Source organism: Ciconia boyciana, chromosome 7, assembly GCF_034638445.1.
Source record: "Ciconia boyciana chromosome 7, ASM3463844v1, whole genome shotgun sequence".
Lineage (NCBI taxonomy): Eukaryota > Metazoa > Chordata > Aves > Ciconiiformes > Ciconiidae > Ciconia > Ciconia boyciana.
Genome location: NC_132940.1, coordinates 47,151,061 through 47,172,429, shown reverse-complemented (window position 1 = coordinate 47,172,429; position 21,369 = coordinate 47,151,061). Strand labels below are relative to the sequence as shown.

Here is a 21,369-nt window from a genome sequence, read left to right as displayed (position 1 = left end):
CGTGGTTGCCCTGCTAACCCATGTGGCCAGCCTTGCTCTCAAACTTGCTATTTGGACTAGTGTGTTAAGCAGCCCTTATGCTGAAAGCATGGCGCTCTGTTACTAGGAACAAGCCCTGTGCCCAAGCCAAGTGCAATAAATTCTGGAAAGAGAAACCCCGCGACTTTGGGTGGATGTGCCTTCAGATACAGTGCAATAGTGACCGAGTGCCCTCTTTTCCACCCAGTTAGAAATATCTCTGGGTGCCCACGCAGCCTCCGCAGCCAGCATGGTAACACGGCAGACTGCTGCTGCACTCTCACAGCCAGCAAAAAAAGGAGCAGAACCTGGAGCCCCATCATAATCTCACTTTGGAAATAGCAAATGGTCATCGTGTCTGGAAAACTTCACCATCTGTTTTATTTTCAGTGACTGGGTAAACGTATTGCTGTAGTTTGTGTTACAAAGGAGAACCTGCTTTCTGTATAGGCTCTTCCTCTTGTAGACTGTCAAGTGTAAGCAGAGACCTAGCAAAAGCAACTCTTAGCAGTGTTTCTTTCCACTGAGACCGAGATAACTGGGGAAGGATGGTTGTAGCTATTCAAGACTGTCTGTTGGACCTTACACTCACAGAGGCTATGTACAGGCAGAAAGGCTATAATCACTGCTTAGTTTCTTCAAAGTCTCCATCCGGTCTGAATCCCTTGGCTGGGACATGGGTGAGTGTTGATGGAGAGCAACTCTATGCTTTGCCTTCAAACATTAGAAAGCAACTGCTAGTTGTCCTAGCAAGTATTTCAAGGTTTTCCAGACCAATAAACTTGGATGGTATTGCAGGCAATGGCTGAAGATAGTGTTTTGCAACCATTACTCAAATGAAAATTAGGTACCTTTTATACGGATACTGAAGCCAGCTCCATTAAAATGGCTTCTCCCTCTGGCTCCAAGAAGTTCCTGGTGATGGTAAAAAAGGTAATAGTTGAATGTTTTGATTCTGTCTAAAAACTAATTTCCGTAGTATCAAGAGGGAGAAAATGCTACGGAATCACATAGTTCAGGAAAGTATGTACATAACAAATGCTATATTGTGAGAAGGGGGTTCTGTTTGCAGAGAAAAGATATAATAGTTATTGAGAAAGATCAGAAGACACCTAAGAAATATATGACTGAAAGTGTATTTGATAGTAGGCAAAGATGGTCATCGAAACCAGAAGAGTCCCAGTTACAGACATTCAGTGCACTTCTTGTGATCTGGATCACCTAATTCCGCCTGATAAACATTACCTTTAGTTTGGGAGTGCTTTTTCCCCTCTGTCCCATGTGAACAATTTGATTTTCCTGGCCCATTTGCAGCAGCATGTAATAGCAAAGCGTGTATCTTAAGATGTCACACAGGGTTTTATGTCCTGGGATCCTGGCTATAGGTCACAGCTTGGAGCATTGACAATATCCCGTAATGAGGCTGTATCGTGTCAGATAAAACTGGATGAGTTATTTGTAGCAAACAACTGAGTTAATTTCTTTCCCTCAGTCCCTGAATGATCTACTGTGAGGTTTTGACTGCCGGAGATCTGCGTGTGTGAAATGACAATGACTGTTTTATGCAAATAGGTTTCATGCTCTGGATTGCCTACCAGCTATTCAGAGAAATTATTTCTCATTATTTGCTATTTCGGCTGAATGACAGGCCTTGCAAGTCACGGGGCGTTGAGTCTGATCCTGAATGAATAGTTTCCAAACTCACATGGAGCTTTCAAGATGATCTTTCAATAGGGCTGTATGCACGTTCTGAGCATAAACCCTGATGAAAACCCATTTGCCGTGCTTTCCTCTTCCATACTGCGTTCTTGTCAATGTTTGTTTATTGCCGGCAAAGAATGGGAGCATTGCCTCGTCTGTAGGGCAATCAACCGCTTGTCTTCAGACAAAGCTTTTTGAGTACTTTTTGTCAGCATTTTCTTGATTGTAAGCAGGGGACTTACTGGTGCAGGAAGACAGGGTTGAACGTACAAGCAGCATGGTAGTGGTTAATGGATGACTTGGTATGGGTTTGCTGGTGCCACCCCAGGTGGGTTGAGCCCACCCATGCCAGTGGGGCTCGGGCACTGTCCCTGCTCCTGCAGGCAGCCGCTGGCGTGACCAGGCTGCAGCGCTCATACAGCCCAGGCTTTGTCTCTGCCTGGGAAGCAGTCAATGTTTGCTGCGTTCCTTATGCACTTTTTCAGCAGGAGGTTGTACATGAGAGAGCTACATCATTTGTGACAGTTGTAGCTCTAAATAGGAAATGATTAATATTTCATGATTATTTTTCTGTAAGGCATGATTCTTGGGAGAATGCATCAGTCTGGCTTGCTGGGGAGAATGAGCCTGCCTTGCTTAGGTTCAAATCAAAATGTAGTCAGTGCATGCTAATATACCTATATTAGATGATAACTCTCTGGCTGGCTGACTAATGCTCTGCTGCCAATGCATCAGTACAAAAGTGAACACTTACTTAAGGTTTAGAAACTTCTGTTTCACTCGTCAGTCTTTCAAGTCAGCTGTCTGTCTGCCTTTACATTGTGCACCTTGAATCTAGGTTTTAAAGTAGTGCAAGAGGTCATGAATGTCCACTGATTGCATCAATTGCAAAATCTTTGATTCTGATGAAAATCTTTCCTTTTTTCTTATCTATTTATTTTTCCCTTTCTTAAGTCATAAGCAAACCTCCTTAAAATATTTCAGGATTGCACAAGCGAATAGCAAACGATCAGTCAAGGAAATGGTCTTGTATCTGTAATGCAACTTTTCTGTGAAGGTAGCTATTCAAAATTTCTCAAGGTAAAATATATTGGCAAATATCTTACAGAACTTTTGTTCTTATAATATTAATAGGATGGTCCCAGAGTTACTGCTAATTGGCAGCTAGGCCACCAAGACTTTGACTTATGCCCTGGACTGCTCACAAGAAAGTCTACAGGAAGGTCATGGAAAGCTTGGTAAGAAAAGTGCAATGGAAGCCACTCTTCTCCTTTCTTCTTTGCAAGTCGTTCGTAGGAAGACTTATGCCATATTGTAGTAGGATGCTGTTAAGTGCTTCAAATCAGAATGAAAGAAACAGTGGGACAGGCATATAGGTTCTATTCTTTAATCTGAACTGCATCAGACCAGAAGAAAATGAGACTAAAAGATGATGTATGTTCCCACAGACTAGTATAATGGCTTAATCCTTGTGCAGCAATACTGGAATATAAATAATTCACAGCAAATTCTGCTGGTCCCCACCAGGGTTTCATTCTGTTAGACACAGTAGAGAATACTACAAAAACATGATGAAGGAGAGTTAAGATCGCAAAGAAAACAGATGTTAGAAAGTGCCAGTATTAAGGTGGTCTGTGAAATGTTAATTTAACACACACCCCCCCCATACAAGTGCTACACTTGTTCTTAATTACGGTCATGTCTACCCAGTCTATCTGTACAATGGAGTGGATATACTTGCTATAATGAAGCAGAACAAGGACTCCTGGTTCTTTCCAGGATGCTATTTTAGAGTTGGATTTGTTTTTATATCACAGCTGTTCCCAATTTTTTAAGGGCTGTTGGTAGACTCTAAATAAGGCAGAAAGGAATATGTAGGAATGGCAACTACTTTATAAGACAGCTCTACATTCACAAGACACTTGAAAAGAAGTTTTGGAGAGGAATGATTTACAACACTACAAGTACTTTGAGACCTCACTGAGAGACAGGGTCATCTCAGAACTTTTGTCTGCAGTATCCAAGGATACAGGAGCTTAGAAAATTACATAGCTGAATTGCTTTTCTTTTCTTTTCTGTCTAAAAAACCTGATAAAACAACCCCTTTGGGGTGTGTATAATTTTCTGCATGTGTGGGTATATACTATGGTATTTGATGATCCATCTTTTTTAAGCTAATGCAACTGATATGTCAGGCAAGACTTGCTCAGCATTATTAAAATTCTTGTTGCTTTATGAATTCAGGACTTACATCAGCACAATGCAAAGTATGAATTCAACAGCTACTTCGTAGGTCAGAGTAGTCTTCAGATAATAGGCAATATAGCCATGGGAAGATACCGCATTTCTCAGTGCATTGTGGGCACCTTTGTAGATGTTGCTTTCAATGATCAATGTAGCAATCAAATTTGCAGGCTTGTTTTATGATGTTTGCCTGAAAATCATTGTTTGTTTGTTTCTTGGGATCTTTTCTCTTAAAGTGTAAAAGGAGTGGTGGGACTTGGTTGTAATGATTATAAAAGGGAGGTTTGGTTTGGTTTTGTCTGATGCCACTGGCACAGAAAAGCCTCTGCAGTTCTTTTTGGTTTCCAAGTTAACACTGTCTTGGTGCTGCTGACTGTTGATAGATGGTCTCTGAGCCCTGGCTGTCTAAGCAGCTGTGAGAAGTAACAACATAAACTTAGAATTAAGAATTGTCAGTAGTAATTAAAAATCATGGTTAAGGGCTCTCATTCAGCAAACACTGACTGCTGCTCAAAGCACTTAGGCATGTTTTCAATTTTGTGCATATTCCAAATGTATTTGGTCTTATTACAACTGAAGCATATACTTTCAATTATGTTGTTTTACTGCTTTTTTAAAGCAAATAAATGGCTGTAATTCATATATGTACTTGGTGGGTAAAAATCAGGGAACATAACTGCAGTTGCATGTATGGATTTACTTTTGGGAGCAGGTTCTGTATTTCTGCTTCCCTGCAGGTTAATTGTGCTGGGATTTGCTCTGTTACGCTTCTCACTTCAACTTATTTTTCCTAGGATTGCTCTTCTATTGTAAGCCTCATTTCATACATTTAATATCACTGTTCATCAGCCTAATTACCCTTTGGTCCCACCTCTTTGGCACAGACCCTGAAAGAGAGACTCAATATTCCTGCCTCAGCTCCTGCACCATCTGGTCTTTCCAGTTCAGAGCCTCTGGCCGTAGTCCCCAGCAGAGCATACATCTTCTCAGCTGTGCTGGCTCACGTGTTGCAGCTGCATCACTGACAACTGAACTGTTTCTTTCTCTTCCCAATTTCTGCTGTGTCTCCTTGCATGTTACAGTTCTTCCTTCCCATTTCTTCCTGTTCTGTACAGAATACCTCCCTTCTACAAAAAATACAATAAGACAGGAATTGATGTCCTTCACAATGCCTAGCACTGAGAAAGGAAATCCTTCCACAGGAGCTCAGGGAGGACTGCTTCTACACAGGACCAAGTCTGTACCCACCAGCCACTGCTGGCTCCTTGCAGAAGAGAGGATGAGGAATGAGAAAAGGACCTTCGTGTGCCAGGGTGAAAACCAGCCAGTGGAGGCTTGTACAAACAGCCACTGAGCCGGGACAGTTTCTGCAGCCGTAGTCTGAGAGAGAAGCCAAGCAGCAGTATGATGCTGTGTGGAGCATGATGTACGTCTGCTGCAACAGGCAACAGCATATCTGGAGAAGCTGAGAAGATACCACTTCAACAAACATATATGGTCATGACTTCCTGATTAAATGGAAGCAACATCAACCCAGATGGGTTGTGTTTGGTCTTGTTTGTTTCTTTTTTGTATAATAATATCGTGAAACAGTTATGTGAAATTTAGAATATCAATATCACATCTGCAACAGATGGTGAAAACCTCCCTGCATGGACAAGTAATCCATTTAGTTCTTCAGACAAGATCTCCAGAGCCAGATGTAGTATCTGGCCTTTTGATCCAGCTTTGAGATACACTAGTGGAAAACCACAGCCAGCCAAACAACTCCCTGTTGACCCCACGTCTACACAGGAGCATATGCAAGCCACGCTCTAGGTAAGGCTGACAGTAATTCATTGCGGTGCTTTGTGACCTGATTTTAAACAGCTGCAATGAATTGCTTTTGCCCTGAATTTCAAACAATTTATTTTGGGTGAACCAGCACACTTCTATGGGGTCCAGCATCACGCCGAATGCAGTAGATACAGATGACAGGATACCTGTCATTTTTCGGAAGATGGCCACCGAGTCCTTGGGGGACGCAGCTTGCATTTGTGAGCAGCTCCTGGGCTGTGCTTTTCTGTGTGTGCAGACCTGCTGCTGGTGTGATGTGGTGTGATGGTGTGCTGTGGACCCGGGGTGATGGTTTGCAGCACAGTGCCAGTGCAGCAGCAGGGCTGCTTCAAAATAAAGTTAAGAGCTACAAGTCTGTATCATGCTGATCCAGACCTCTCCCCACCACATTGCCTTGTACAGGGGAGATCATCACTGAAAATTGGGTTGGTTTTAGGGACAGGCAAACAGTTTGCTAAGGTGGTGAAATAGAAGAGGTAGAAAAATTACAGCATTAACGATAAAAATGGACAGACCTGAGTCTCATGAGCAGCCCTGGCTCTGGCCCTATGCAGTGTCCCTGCGCCCAGGAAGTCTGCTCAGTCTGAGGAATGAGGACAGCACTGGGGAAGCTACTGCCAACATCACATAAATCCATGTTGCTGCCATCAGGCAAAGACCAAATAATATTATCTCAGTTGTCATGATGCTCATGTGATGTGCGTGGCAACAAAAGTCGGTTTTCTGCACTCAGTTGAAAAGCCCTGTGTGAAAGTAAAAGGGCTTTTTCAGTGTGAGTGCTCACGAACGGAAGCCAATAACTCAGTCCCATCCTGCTGGAGAAGGGCATTTCCTGCAGCCGCAGCCCTGTTGCAGATTCTGTCTGACAAGACAGGAGTAAACAGTGTCTACAGAGCTCATGCTTGATTTTTAAATGTATCCGGGAGAAAATTTCCGGAGTAGGGATACTGCAGATTTGGGGTGAGATACAGTAATGTGTCTGTTTACTTTCAGATTCGAATCCTATTGAATCTGAATTATTAGCCCAGCACTCAAGCAGCTATTTTCATGACAAGCCTTCTGTTGCCTGTAGGGATCCCTGGATACAAATGGTTTGTTTTGAGTACATTTCATTCGATTGGAAAAATAGCTTATGTTTAATATTTTATAAAAGAAGCTGTGTATTTTATCTTTGCTGGTACGGAATCCATGCTCTCCATCTACTCGTCAACATGTATCCAATTTTTTGCTCAATTCTTTCATTCTGAGGCAGAAAAAAATGATCTTACATCTCACAGTCCTATCTTGTGCTTAAGCTGGGACTGCTCAGCAAGATGCCTGTAGCCATAAGCGGTTCGGACTAATATTCAGACAAGATAGTGCATGGGCTACTTTCTCACTGGGTATCTGTCCCTTTCCCAACTTACTTGTTACGGTACCATTTTCCTACCTGGAAAAAAAAGCCGGTCAGTCGGTTGGCACACATCTGCCTTTACCCAGTGGTGGTATCTCAGCCTGGAGCAGGTTTCCATACAACCCAGCTGGTGGGTGGCTGGGTGGATTGGCCCAGGGTTTGGAAGAAGAGCAAAGCAGGAGCCTCAGGGCTGGGAAGGACACTCAGCCCTTCTCAGGCACTTACCAGCAAAGCATATCAGACAAAGTATTTACCTTAGGGGAAAATCGCAGCATTTTCTCCTGATTGTATGGATTTTACTTGTCAGTCAAGGCTCTGATAGCTGAGAGAGAGATGCAAGACTGCTATCTAAAACAGTCTGAGGTCCAAGCAAATGTTCTTCCCAGCTTGCAGAGGTGTTACTAGTTGTCATGTAGATTGCAGCCTGTTTGGGGCAACAATGTCACCGCTTACATTTTGACTTTTGCTAGAGAAGGGAGCAGCCTGCCTAGCACTTTTTTCCTAGCCCAAGAGAGCTTTTCAGGACTGAGTGATAAGAAAAAGCAAATTACAGATGTTAACAGAGCTCTCAATCTTTTCAGTGGGTGGATGCGTTGTGCCATGTCCGCAGCTGTACCCACCCACCGGCTTCCACCCCAGCCCACGCCGGATGGAGCGCGGTGCCTTGTCCGTGTGCACTTACGCAGGGTGGCAGCTCGCTGCTCCCAGACCGCGTTGCTTGATTTCTCTGTCTCTTGCTGTTCAGAATATGCCTCCTGCACATCTGGGCAATGGCATTAAATCCTCCCCGTCCAAGGAGTGTCTCTGCCAGTTGATAAATGGGCTGGGCTGGAGTTCTGCTCAGCTGCATGAGCCGCGGGGCACGCCTGACCACAGCCCGGCTGCTTGAAGCAGCGAGGCTGGCCAGGCAGGAGGCTGGTGCAGGGCTGGGGGGTAAATTATTAACCCTGTATCTCTTCTGCTGTTTGCACCGAGGTTCTGGACTTGCCTTGACCCTACAATCACTAAACTAGCGAAGCTGCTGTTGAAGCCAGCCAGCTCTCCCTGGCTGTATATCCTGAATTTCAAGTCAGTACAGTTCAACCCTAAAAATATAAGCTCTCTGTTTCAGTGCTGATGTGGCAAATGTTAATAGCTATAACCACATGGGACGATATGAATTTGTGCTCTCGTTTTGATGCACTCACTCATGTTTATGTTGAATTAACTTTTAACTAGTATACATTTTAAAAAAGGGCATGACATGAAGTGGTTCTGCCTTGTCCACATGAGCTACCAAATCAAACTGTTTGCCCTCTTCTTGGTAGAAGTTGTCTCCAGGATGAAATGCTATAATATTGGCTCTGTGCTGTGCCTTGCAATGAGTCTCTTTTTTCTATTTTTGTCACATTCGTGACCAAATGCTAAATTTGGGGTTGACCCAGATCTATATAAATTACTGTAGCAATGGGGTTGGAACCTATGTAGGCACATACGTACTAAGGAAAAAAGGACAAACCTGTGGCCACAAAAAAGGCCACTGTAATGGCACCAGTGAAACTAATGACACTAGCAAAGGCAATGCAAGAGAAAATTGTGATAGTGTTCTATGGCAAGGAAACAAAGCATGGCTTCTTGCCCTCCTAGCTTTAGCAGATAGATTCTCGCACGCTGCATTGCTAAAGCACCCGTTGCCCCAATGGCTTGGGGATGGAAGAACATTTGCCCACAGGAAGTAACGCAAGCATGCTAGTTCATGCTTTGAGAATGGTTGGATTCTCAAAAAAAAAAAAAAAAGAGTAAGAACAGGAGTGTTAATTTTGGAGTTGCAATTTTGCTACTCTGAGTCCTATCCTGTGTTGTCAGACAAGGCAGCAGATAACAAAAAGGAGGTTTTCTGCCAGACACAGTGAGATACAAAATCACTGAGCTTTTTCATGTTTACAAGTGATTAATGTGAAAATTAATGAGGCTTTAATGTAAGTAAGGGATAGAAATGGCTTAGCCCCAAGATCATGAAGTTTCTGCAGAGCAGAATGGCTGAAATGATTTAGCAGAGAACTAAATAATGTAACTAACCTTATGCACAGCTGTGAAATCACTTCTATCTGTCTATTTAAAATGAAAAATCACATAAATGTGTGTATGGATCACTGTTGCGACAACTTTTTTCGCTCCCATGTAAAACCTTTGTGTTCTCTCATAAAAAAACATCACTGAAGGTCAATCTTGGCTGACCCAAATATCCCAAGGTGGCCAATACCCCAGGTTGGACCCTCACACCACCCAAGGGCAGGTGACACTCACCCGGGAAAGCAGAGGCAAAACGGTTTTGCTGTCTGCTGTTGCTGGGTGTTGCCACAGCTGCTCTGAAGGGCTCAGAGGTTTCAGTTAAGTAATCTCCAATGATTTTGGGTGAACCTGTGCAATTTCTCCAACTGCCAAGCCATGGGTTGCTTTGTCTCCTTCCCCTGTGAGCCAGCAGTGGGGAGCAGCACAGCTCCTCAAAAAGATACGACCTGGTTATAAGAAATCTTTTTTTTTTTTTTTTTAACTCAACTTTGGCAAAGGAAAGTTGGCTGGGGCTGGAGTACGGGCTGCATCTTCTGTATCCAAATGACGCTAGAAGTTGCTGGGTCATGCAAAGTCTTGTGGGTGACGCATCGTTAAAGCAGCTTGCGAGCAGCAAAACCTCCCTGAGCACAGCGAGCCCCACTGCTGAGCTCCTCTGGGTGTCAAGGAAAGGGGAGCCTGCCCCACACTAATTAAAACTCTTTTCTCAACTTCTCCTTCGCAAGGTGCAAAGAAATCCTCTTTTCATGCTCAATGACTAAAAATAAATCCTATTTTGGGTTTCAGAAGCAGCCGCATGACTGAAATGAGCCGTTCGGTTTCATTCATGTTTGCTGTCTATTAATCTGTTCTCCTCACCCTCAGCAGGGTATGACTCAGGGCTTCGCATTGTCTTCCTCCCTAAACTATCTGTGTTTTGACTTTAAATTCTGCCATCTGACGCAAAGCAGTGCTGAAATCATGACAGTTTGATCCAGCCAGCTCCCAGGAGGCTCTTGATCTTTACTGGCTGGTAAATGTAGCACTCAGAACAGCTATGCAGAGCAGATATTGATATTTTTACACCAAATGTTGGTAAGCAGATGTCACAGGCTTGTGAAGAGCCTTGAAACTCCACGGAAGAAAATATGTGAGTATGTATGTGGGGGAGGCCTGGAGATAAAAATAATTCGGTGGTTACATGAGAAGACATATATTCCTTAATCTGTTGGTGTTTTGCTATTCCTGTTCATGGTACTCCAAACTGGAGGCTGCACTGGAACAAGTATAACAGTAAACTCTTTCCCTGTTGATTCATCTGCTGCTTTTACATGTTCCTTCCAGCGGAGGCTTCTCTCCTCCTCTAGCCCTAGCTGAGCTGATAGGTCCCATCCACCGGTCATGAGCAGAGGGCCTGTGCTATGTGGTGGACCCCAACTATCCCAAGCTTGAGGCATTCGATAGTAAGTGTAGGTCATTGGGCAGGGAGGTAGGAGCAGTGGGGCAGCAGGTCTGGGCTCTGCCAGCAGTCACGGGAGAAAACGAGAGGCACTTCCAGGGGTGACAAAGCCCTGGCGTAGGACTCACAAGCAGGCATGGACCAGCTGAGCCTTAGGTGACCCCAAACCTGGCGCAGGAAGGCTGAGCTGCGGAGCCGCTGTAGGTGCAGAGCAGTGTTTTCCATTACAAACGACCACCAATTTTAGTTTGCCGTAAGCGGTTGTGCTGCAGGCTGAGCAGCTGGGCCAGGGTGGCTCCTGTAGGCAGGCTAGTGGGCACGCATGGAAGGAGAGCCTGTGAGGTGCCCTCAGCGAGGCTGCCGTGCCGTCTTGGCCACCTCCTTGGGCCGGGCACCTGCACAGGCTCCTGCAGAGGCGCCGCTTGCCACCCCAGCATCAACGAAGCCTCACGCAAGCGGAGCAGCTGGATCTCAGATGGCGCAGGGTGGGTAAGGGAAACCCCACCCATGGCACGAGAGGCTTGCGCTGAAATAGCGACACTCGCAAGGTTATTGGTATGTCCACATTGCAAAGGTGGACATACACCCATGTCTCAGAGGTAGCAGTCAAGTCTTGCTCTAAGGCTTCTCTTCCTAGTTAATTTTTTTTACATGCAGGCAGCCTGAAATCCCAAACATGTAAATGTTGGGTAAAAGTCAGGATTTGGTTTTTTTTTGTTGTTCTTAGCAAAACGTGTTCTTGAAATGTCCCTACGAAGCGAGTAGCAAACCTTCAGGGAGGCATGTCGGTCAGGCTGGCGTTGAACCCACTTAATCTCATTGCAACGTGGAATAAAGCTCAGTGATCTATGGCCACCAGACGCTTGCCTTGACATCCATGCTTTTAAAGGACTGTGGTTACAAACTGCAAAGACCTTACTTTTCCTTACAATGTTATATTTTTCCCTCCCTTTACAGCTTTGGTAATGAAATTTGAGCCATTTATTATGTACTAAATTTAGAGAGGCCAAAAATATTTGCATACAAATATGTTTGATCTTTCAAGCATGCAAAATGAGCACAAAATAACAAGTCTAATGTTGGACACAAGCAGAGTTCAAGTATTTTAAAATTAAAATAATTTAAAAGAATCTATATATGCGATAGCAGACGAACTTTTTCTGAGGAAAGAAAACCTCCCCCTTCTCATTACGTACAGAATAAATGCAGATATTCAAGTCAGATATGGACTGAATTTTAAACGTGACAGTGGCACTTATTCTGCAAGAAATGCCATGTCTGTAATGAATTGTAAATTATTTTTTAGTTGCCACTGGAAACGGAGGAAGGGGGGGAAATAATCAATACTGACACAACCCTGCTTTATTTTTAAGCAGTACTGATCTTTGGTGACACCAATTAGAGGAGAGAGCTAGAGCTGAAGTGAACTGTACAAACTGCAAACTATTTTGGTGTTTAGAAAAGAGCCAGAACAGCCAGTGCTGCCTGCTGCTGTGCATTACTGCTGGGATGGTTGTACCATCAAGATCACCGCTTCATCCTCTCATGCATGCCGGGCACGTGTGGGAGGCAGGTCTCATCGGGAGACCGCGGTCCATGAACAGTGTTGGTTCTTGCCACCATCACCCCACCAGTGCTGGTGCTGTCCTGGGGGCTGGGCACAAGGGCGACGGCACCAAGCCCCATGTCAGACCTTGCTACCACCTGAAGTCAAGTTGTCTGACTTTTCTTTCTCCATTAACTTTAGGGATTATGATCTTCTAGCTGGGTGTGGCACAACACAGTGGGCTGGAGCCCTCTTGCCTCTATTTGCTGCGGTGAAGTTCCCCCACCCACCCATTGCCTTGTTTCTTATATGAAATGAAATAAAAATCTCTCTGAAGCTTTACTTAGCCTTAATTTAGCATGCAAGATGCAGGGTTGATTGATCAACTTTTAGCTTCTCATGATGCATAACTATGTAAGGTAGAACACGTGACAGGGCAAGCCGTTCAGACAAACCATTGCGTTTATTTCTGGTCTGTTCCCAGGATCCACAAAAGAATGCAGCATGGTCAAAATGCACTCAGAAAAACAAGATTACCAAGCTCCTCTGGTTAAAGAGTTGATATTGAGCTAGTTCTAATGCAATTTCCTAAAATTCAGAGATGCCGCGATGCGATCTTACTCTTGTATAAAATGCCATGGAACTTATAATGACAGCACAGATCAAATTTTCTGTTGCATGACTCATGCTGAGGAAGAGAATGCCATACACTCAATGTGGAAAAAAAAGTACATTCACTAATGCCCTCCTTATAGGACTGTGCGGATGCAATCAATCATAAGCACAAAGTCCAGGCAACACTTTTTGATGTGGAGTAAAATTGACAGCTGAATTGTGGATACCCTTTGGTAAATTTTATCCACTGAACCCAAAATAGCCACAGCAGAGACCTAGCCAAGTGTCTGCCTGACTTCACAGGCTGTAAATCTCAAGTGAGTGGTTAAGGAGCAGAGGAAGAAATTGTGCTCACGTGCCAATTAATCTGAGTTGTCTGAAATAAGTACTGATGCTGAAGATCAGGGATAGATGGATGGGAGCAGTGGGATGACTTCATGGGAAAGAATTTGCTAGATAAACGTTAGGCGTTTGGTGGCCGAACGCACAAAACAAGAGTCTGTTGGAAACACATGCAGAGGTACAAGAAAATTCCTGAAAATCTACATGGGGCATTTTTCTTCTTTTTTTTTTTGGTTTTGTTTTGATCACGGTGACTATTTTCCGAAGGGACTCAGGTGCATTAGTGATAACGATGTCTGCAGCTATATGTTTTGTGGGAGTTCAGAGCCTTGCTGAAGGGGGATGTGGTGTTCAGCAATACAGCTCCCAGCTGCTCAGGGTAGACCATGGTTTATTTGGACCTTGCTTTCTGCTTACTGCAGCAGATGCCTTTCTGTTTCCCATCTTCAGAGATGCTATCATGGGTCCTAACATAACTTCTCTTTTGCCTCCTTTCTTTCTGGGTCTACTGATGAAGGCGAGCATTTTGGATGGTATCTGGGGCCGGAATACAGCTGCTGATTAAGAGTTTCAGCACAAAAACCGGTCCTCTCTTTTACTCATAACTCTACGTGAGGTGAAATGAGAGGCTTCCAGATCTCCATTTCAACTACAAGAAATGCAGCAAGGATAGTCCTTTTGTCTGTGTTCATGGCTGCAATTATTTCTACCTTGCTGTTCTTAACGACAATTTAATTTTGTAACATTTATTGGTTTGGAAGGTACATTCATCCTAGTTTTTTGCATTTTGTGCTGTAAAAGGTCAAAATTGTCAGGAAAGATTTATTTTTGGGGAAAAGGAGTCCTTATTTAAAAGCCAAAGTAAAACTACCTTTCTGGAATAGAAAGGAAGCAGAAGGAATGAGCTAAAACCCAGAGCAACGGCTGAAGCGACGTGTTACATTTCATGCTTTCTGATTTATGGCACAGTGGTATTTACTCACCCTAGTGATCTACGTGTGCAAGCACTGGCCTTTTTGCACACAGAGTGCTGAGAATAGAGTTAAAACTGCAAGGGCATTGCCAGCAGTGCCTGGCAGTGGTGCCACAGGCGGGCAGTCCCTCTCTGTGCATGCACACCCGGGGAAGTGGGGTCGAAGCTGGGAGCGTGGCAGCCTGGCCCCAGTCCCGCACCACAGCCACTGGTGGAGGCAGAGCCATGCGGGAGTGGGGTGCCTGCGCCCTCCTGCACTGCTGCCCACGGGCACCGTGGGGGGGATCCTTCTGCCTTATCTTTCCTCGACGTGCTTCAGTTTTTCCGTCTGTCATACATACATACAATGGGGGGGTTTCACTCCCCCCCCCCAGTGTTCCCCCGAGAGCACCCAGCCCTCAGCAGGATGCTGTAGCTGGTCTGGAGCTCCTGGGCCTCCCACGCCTGGTGAAGAGGCCACGGATGCCGTGAATTGTCCCTGCCCTGTCACTAAGCCAGAACTGTGCTACAATGGCTCGATCAATGGATTTAAGAAAAGAAGTCCACGCAGACTGTAGCTGTTAAAGGCCAGCTCCTGCAAAAGGCAGGGGCGCAGTTAGGTGCGCACACGCCCCCCCCCCACGCCGACCCCGCGGCGGGGCTCCCTCTCACCCCGCTCCCTGCGCTCCGCCCGCAGCGCCGGGCGCGCGGCCCTGCCGCCACCTACCAGCCCCCGCGCGCCGCGCGGCACCGCTGCCCCGCCCTGCCCCGCGCCAGCCCCGCTCCGTGGGAGCCGAGGCGCAGAGGGCGCTGCCCGTGCCCTGCCTGCCGGCTCGTTTTCTTCTTACCCCTTTTCTTCCTTCTCCCCCTCTTTCTTCCTTCCCCCGTCTCTTTCTTCCTTTTTTTCCTGCTGCTTTTGTCTTTTTTTCCTTTTCTCCCCCTTTTTCCTTCCCCCTCTTTTTGTCGCGTGCCCTCCCGCGTGTATTTGCCCTTCGGAACGCCCCCCTTTGCGGGGGAGGCCGTGCGGGGCGGGGGGGGGAGTCCTCTTCCTCCGCCCGCACCCGGGGAGGGTCCGGCCGCCACCGCCCGCTCCCCGCCGGCGCGGCCCGGCCGAGGCTCCGCCGCCCGGGCGGGGCGTGGCAGCGCGGTGACGTCAGGCGCGGCGAGGGCGGTATAAGCGGGCGCTGTCCGGGTGCTGACGGCGGCGGCGGCGGCGGCGGCGGGAGCGGCGCGGGCAGGTAGGGGCTGCGCCGGGCTCCGCGGCGCGGCCGGGCCCGCCGAGGGCGGCGGGGGGGCTGGGGAGCCTTGTGCCGCCTTCCCTCGGCTGCCGCCCGGGGCTCGGCTGCCGCCCGGGCGGGAAGCTGCAACGAAGGACGGAGGCTAAGTTAGACAGCGAGTTACGGCGGAAAGTTGGCGGGGTTGTAGCGGATGTTTGCAATGAAATGTGTATATATAAAATGCAGACCTATAACTATATGTGCATTATATATGTATATGTATTATCAAGCGTCGTTCATGGCTGAAGCCGGGAAGTGTAACGTTTCTGTTTGCAATTGTGTTCAGCCGTGCTGGCTCGCCGACATGGCACTTCAGCCGCATCAAAATATAGGATGAGAGGTTACCTTGGATGCAAACACAATCTGACTAACTCTCCAGAGGTATACATATGCAAACAGTCATTATGTTCGTTCAGAACTCCTTGGGGTTTGGAGTTTTTCCCTTCTCCTCACCCCATTGCTATTTTGTTCATGTTTTGAGTCCCTTGCGGAGGGTAAAGGGTTAGATATGCTTTTAAAAAAAGCAAATTTACTGCAGTCATGTTATTTATTGCAAAAGTAGACGGGAGAATTAGTGCATGATGTATTTCTTTATTTTTCTTATGGAAAACTCCTGTCAGATTCCCCCTCAGACTCTCAGGGCAGGGACTCATCTGTAGGAACGCTTAGGAGTTTTCATCGCAGATTTTCACTGGAAACATTACATTCACATCAGAGACGACTGCTGAGAGAGATCAAGAGAGAAAATTACTGGTACCATGGAAACATCCCAGAAAGGAGATTTTTTTTTTTTTGTCTGTTTTTTTGGGAGAACTTTTCTCAGTCGGCATTGCCTTTGTACATGTTAAATTGTGAACTCAGTTGCCTCATTTTGTAGATAGGAACTTCTACGTTTGTTGGCCAAAAGATGATTTTCCTGTTTGTTAGGTGCTAATGGAGGAGAAAATATGCTCCCCATCTAGGCTAGCGTCAGAATTATCCATCTGTAGACAAAACAGCCATTTTAGCTTGTTGTCCTTTGAGAGGCACAGAAGAGAATGTTTTACTATAGATCCTAAAGATGATAGTCTAAAATGTCTTCTGTTTTCCAGAAAAATACGGAATTAAAGTCTGAAAGACTGAGGAGGAGTCCTCTTACCCTAGATAACACACTGTATTTAATGACAAGATTTTATGACCTGAGCTCAACACTTTTAAAAGAAGCCATTCCCAAATCCATTTGACAAGGCTTTCAAGTATCATCTATCAATAAATTAGAAGTGAAAACTCATCTGGAGACAAATGCACCCAAAATATGTAGAGAGGAGCCAATGACCTGTTATTCATGCAAAAGAAATAGGCAGTTGAGCAACATCCTTGTGGAACGCTAAACTAAACTTTGCCTGGCTACGCGCGTTTTGATTTTAAGGGGATGCTGAGGACTCTTACAAAGGCTGTAACAATACACAATTGTGTGCAGTGAAGGAGATTGAGTTCCTGGTCTCTGTGAGTGGGAGGTGCCTGGCAGATAATTATGGAACAACTCTCCCTTCCCCCACCCCTCGGAAAGGACAGAGTTTCTCATGCACTAATCAAACTAACTCTGTTAATAACCAGTCTCTCTGCTGGAAAAGAGTGTCTTGATTTCATTTATTTGCTATAATAAGTAGCAAAGTGCTTTTTTTTTTTTCATGGAGATACAGATTTATGTATAGAACTAGTGCCTTTTCTGTGACAGAAAATGCAGCGATGTGTTGGCTTTGTTTCAGGGCAAACTCAGATCTGGAGGCTGGGACCTTCTAATCAGCTGTTCTGAACTAATCCTTTGTGAAATCAATGCTCAAACACATCCAGGCTTGAGTAGTCAGAAATGTTTGGGGAAATTGTTTGCTCTTATGGCCGTTAGCTTGCCCAGGCATACTGAGGGGAAAAAAGCAGCTCTCTGAACTGATACTGCGTTAATTATTTAGTTAAGTCACATTATGTTAGGAACAAAAACTGAGCGGAAAAATCTACAAGTGAGCTGAAATGAGCATATTCACGCCCGCTTTCTACTCACAGCAGTGGGTAAATAGTGGTATACATAGCTCTTTCAGTCTGTCATGAATCACCAAGGTCTCAACAGGATGCTTTTACCAAGCCAAAAACCAAAGGAACCAAAATAGGTCAATTAATCAAAGTGGTTTCTATCTTTATCATTTCTTTCTCATTATCGTACTTTATTCATTAATGTAACTGGATCAGAAAAGAGTCTAATCTGTCTCACAGCCCCACCGTATCAGTGCCTGAGCATCTCCTAGGAAATAAGTGACGGCAATTTTCCCTTTCACTGGGTGGAGGGTGCTGAGCTCCCCGCAGGACTGGGCTTGTGCAGCTCTATATCCTTATATGCAGCAGTGCTGTAATCTTCTTAATTCAGTTGGAGGCATATTTTTCCCACTTCTGTTCCAGAGTTTATTGTTGGCTGCCGTAAGCTGGGCAGACTGACTAGACATGGGCTTCTGCTGATCTATTCTAACTGAATTTAGCTCACTTTTGCCAATGGTCACGTTTCTGCCTGTCCTGGGACCCGATTCAATTTCTGCTGAAGTGAATGAATGAATGAAATCACCACTCAAAACCTACCAAGTCGAGCTCATTTCTGAGATGGGTTTTAAAGGATTCGGTAAAATTATATTGTACCTTTAGGATAAATTACAGTTTGTCCTTCATATAGGGGATCATTGCCCATAGGAAAATGGTTCACTCATAGAGCGTTTTAACTAAAATTAACCTGTAATACAAATAATATTTTTTTTTATGAAATAGCAAAAAAGGAAGTAATAACACTAACAATAATGACAGAAATAAACTTGCAAGTCATTTTACAGGCCATGTTCTCCACTTCATTACATTGATTTTACTGCAGTCTAGCACCATTCAGTGGTATTACCCTGGCATGAAATTAGATGCCCTATGGAACAATCTCACAAAATAATTCTGTATGCAGTTTTAATATTAATATTTTGAGCAGCACTTAAATATATGGATATACTGATTTTACCATTTGAAGCCTTCAGTTTCATAATCAAAATGACATCTAGATTCCCCTGTGGGCATTTCATGAGCTATATAGGATTTATATCTTATACTTTGGTGCTGCCATTGGAAAACTGATGTTTATAAAGTACATTGAACATAGAGATAAGAAATTTCTAGCATAGGAAACCAATAGTTTCCAGTATAACTGAGGAATCATAGGAAAGATTCAGAAAATCTCAAATTTCCACCAAAACATATGGCTTTCATGAATGAGTTATATTAGGTTTCCATAATTAATAAAAACATGTGTAGTACTGGTGGTATTCTTCATGATAAGTTCCAGTTTGAAATAACAATCTCTATTTTGCCTCTCAGTTTGCTGTCTGTCTCCATATGTTAACTGCTTCTTTTTTCTTTTTCTTCTTTATTTCAAGGAAATATTTTAAATATGGCAGAAACTAAAACCTTCCAGCTTGAAGCAGCCTGTGCTCTCACCTTTTTCTTTGTCATAATCTGTTGGGTTGATGCAGCTTCCTTCCAGCAGCATCAGCTGCTTCAGAAAGATCCAGACTATGTAATGAAAAACTTACAAAGGTTCCCAAATCCTGATATGATCAAAGCTTTGGAATACATAGAAGATCTTCGCAAGCAAACTAACAAGGGAGAAAGCAGCCCTGATTACAACTCTTATCAAAGTGTCCCATATCTCCTGCAACAGAAAGAAAGCAAAGATCAGGTTCACCTACCAGATAATGTAAGGGATTCTTTGACTGAAGATGAGTCCCAATGGGTTAAGGTAATGTTGGAAGCCTTGCGGCAAGCTGAGAAAGAGTCAAAAGTTGGCCCAAAGGAGAATAAACCCTATGGTCTGAGTTCAGATAACAACTTTCCAGCTGGAGTAACTGATGATTATGAGGCTTACAAGTGGCCTGAGAGGTGGCAAAAATATCTCAAAATGCCACTTGGGCATTATGAAGACAGTTCAAGAGACAGTCCTTTCAAGCGTACTAATGAAATAGTGGAAGAGCAATACACACCCCAAAGCCTTGCTACGTTGGAGTCTGTGTTTCAGGAGTTGGGGAAGATGGCAGGACCTAGTAACCACAAGAAAGAAAGGCTGGATGAGGACCAGAAACTGTATACAGATGATGAAGATGATGTATATAAAGTGAATAACATTGCCTATGAAGATGTGGTTGGAGGAGAAGATTGGAATCCCATAGAGGAAAAAGTGGAAAGTCAAACCCAGGAAGAGATAAAAGATAGCAAAGAGGAAATTGATAAACATGAAGAGGAGATTGATGATGAAATGAAAAGATCAGGGAAACTCAGCTTCGTTGAGGATGAAATAAGAAGAGACAATAAAGATCAAATGTCAGAGGACGTTTCAAAGCTAATGAATTATTACCTGAAGAGGCTGATGGGTGGTGCTGCCAATAGGAAATTAAGGACTGGAGGAGAACTTGAGGAAAAAAGAGCACCCACATTTTTGGATAAGCAACTCGATCCTCAGTCTATAGCTCAGCTGATAGAAATCTCCAGGAATTTACAAATTCCTCCTGAGGATTTAATAGACATGTTGAAAGCTGGAGAAAAAAAGCAGCTTCAGAGTGAAAGGTTGGAAGCTGAGCAGGAAGCAGAACTCCCAGAAGACCTTGATGCGATCGCTGAAACTAATCTAGGACAGAGTGATATATTTAAAAATAACGTAAACTCTAAAAATGGGTACATGAAGCAGCCTCTTAATGTTATTCCAGAAAATCTACCTGAAGACCTCAATATCGAAGATATTGTCAGTCTTCTGGGAACTAACAATTTAGCTAATCAGAATCCCTCCTACTTACTAAATCGTCTTAATCAAGGAAATGATTTGCCAAGACTGTCTTACATTCCCAGAAGATTGAAAGGACACCCGTTTCCTAAAGCTGCCTGGATGAACGATTTGGAAAGGCGACAAATGGAGTATGAGAAACTGAATGAGAAGGATGAAGAGCTGGCCGATTACTTGGCAAAGGTGTTGGCAAAATATCCTGAAGTTATCAATACGAACCAGATGAAACGCATCCCAGTTCCAGCTTCTGAAAGCGACTTGCAGGAAGATGACTGGCTGGAGCAGGCCATCAGGGAGCACCTAAGCCAGATGGGACCGCAGGAGGCCGCGAAGTTGGCTTCGCTCAGCCAAAGGCTTTCCATGGCCGGGGAAACCGATGACACACAAAACAGGCAGTATCTGGATGAGGATATGCTAGCAAAGGTGCTAGAGTATCTAAAACAGGAGAAATCAGAGCTTGAAAGAGATCACATTACCAAACGGGCAATGGAAAATATGTAATTGTTCCCCAAATATTATTTCTCTTCAATGTGTTGACTTCTATCCCAATTCAGTTGTGATTTCTTCCCGCTCTCCCACTAAACAACCTATGGTAGACTACTTACCATTGAACAGTCTGCATATCTTTTTCAGAGCTGTTATATTGTTTATTGATATACTTATATATGTTATAAATTATGGGGCAAACAACAAATTGCTTCGAGTGTTTTAAGAAACAATTTAATGAAATCAAGTAAAACTATAATATGTAAACAAATGACCTTTGCATTGTTAATAAAACATGATAAATGAAAAGTGACAATTATAATTTGAAATTTTTAAGATTAATTGGATTATTTTGTTACTGTCTGTAGTGTTTTTTGTGGAGTATCGAATAAAAAATAAAGCATTATATATAGTTTTATTTAAAAGGCTTTTTCTATTCAGTGTTTTATTGTTGATGAATAAATTATTTCTGGACAAGAGACTGTGTTTCTTTGTGGCAGTCGATAAAGTCTTAGTAATTTGAAACGAAAACATATATGTTTTACTTCTACTGACAATTCTTCTGAAGTCTATTATTTTAGCCTAGAATAAAGTTGGTAGCTTATACTTCTGGTTTTTCTGGGCTGTAAGAACACCGA

The 21,369-nt window shown here is 44.1% G+C and overlaps 1 protein-coding gene across 3 annotated transcripts; it reads left to right on the top strand.

The window, feature by feature from the left end:
• The first annotated feature begins 10,240 nt into the window (after nt 1-10,240).
• On the top strand, nt 10,241-21,107 carry SCG2 (secretogranin II). Of its 3 annotated transcripts, XM_072868476.1 has the most exons (3): nt 14,902-15,375; nt 15,701-15,795; nt 18,849-21,107. In XM_072868476.1, exon 3 carries the CDS (start codon nt 18,863-18,865, stop codon nt 20,744-20,746), a length of 1,884 nt encoding a protein of 627 aa, XP_072724577.1. In that variant the 5' UTR covers nt 14,902-15,375; nt 15,701-15,795; nt 18,849-18,862; the 3' UTR covers nt 20,747-21,107. The 3 variants fall into 3 exon arrangements, with proteins under 3 accessions (XP_072724576.1, XP_072724577.1, XP_072724575.1); XM_072868475.1 differs by lacking the exons at nt 14,902-15,375; nt 15,701-15,795 and adding an exon at nt 10,241-10,373; XM_072868474.1 differs by lacking the exon at nt 15,701-15,795.
• Nucleotides 21,108-21,369: the final 262 nt, after the last annotated feature.

Bases quoted from the DNA above. Each gene is read 5' to 3' on its own strand.
- SCG2 (XM_072868475.1), top strand. From the start codon at position 18,863: ATGGCAGAAACTAAAACCTTCCAGCTTGAAGCAGCCTGTGCTCTCACC.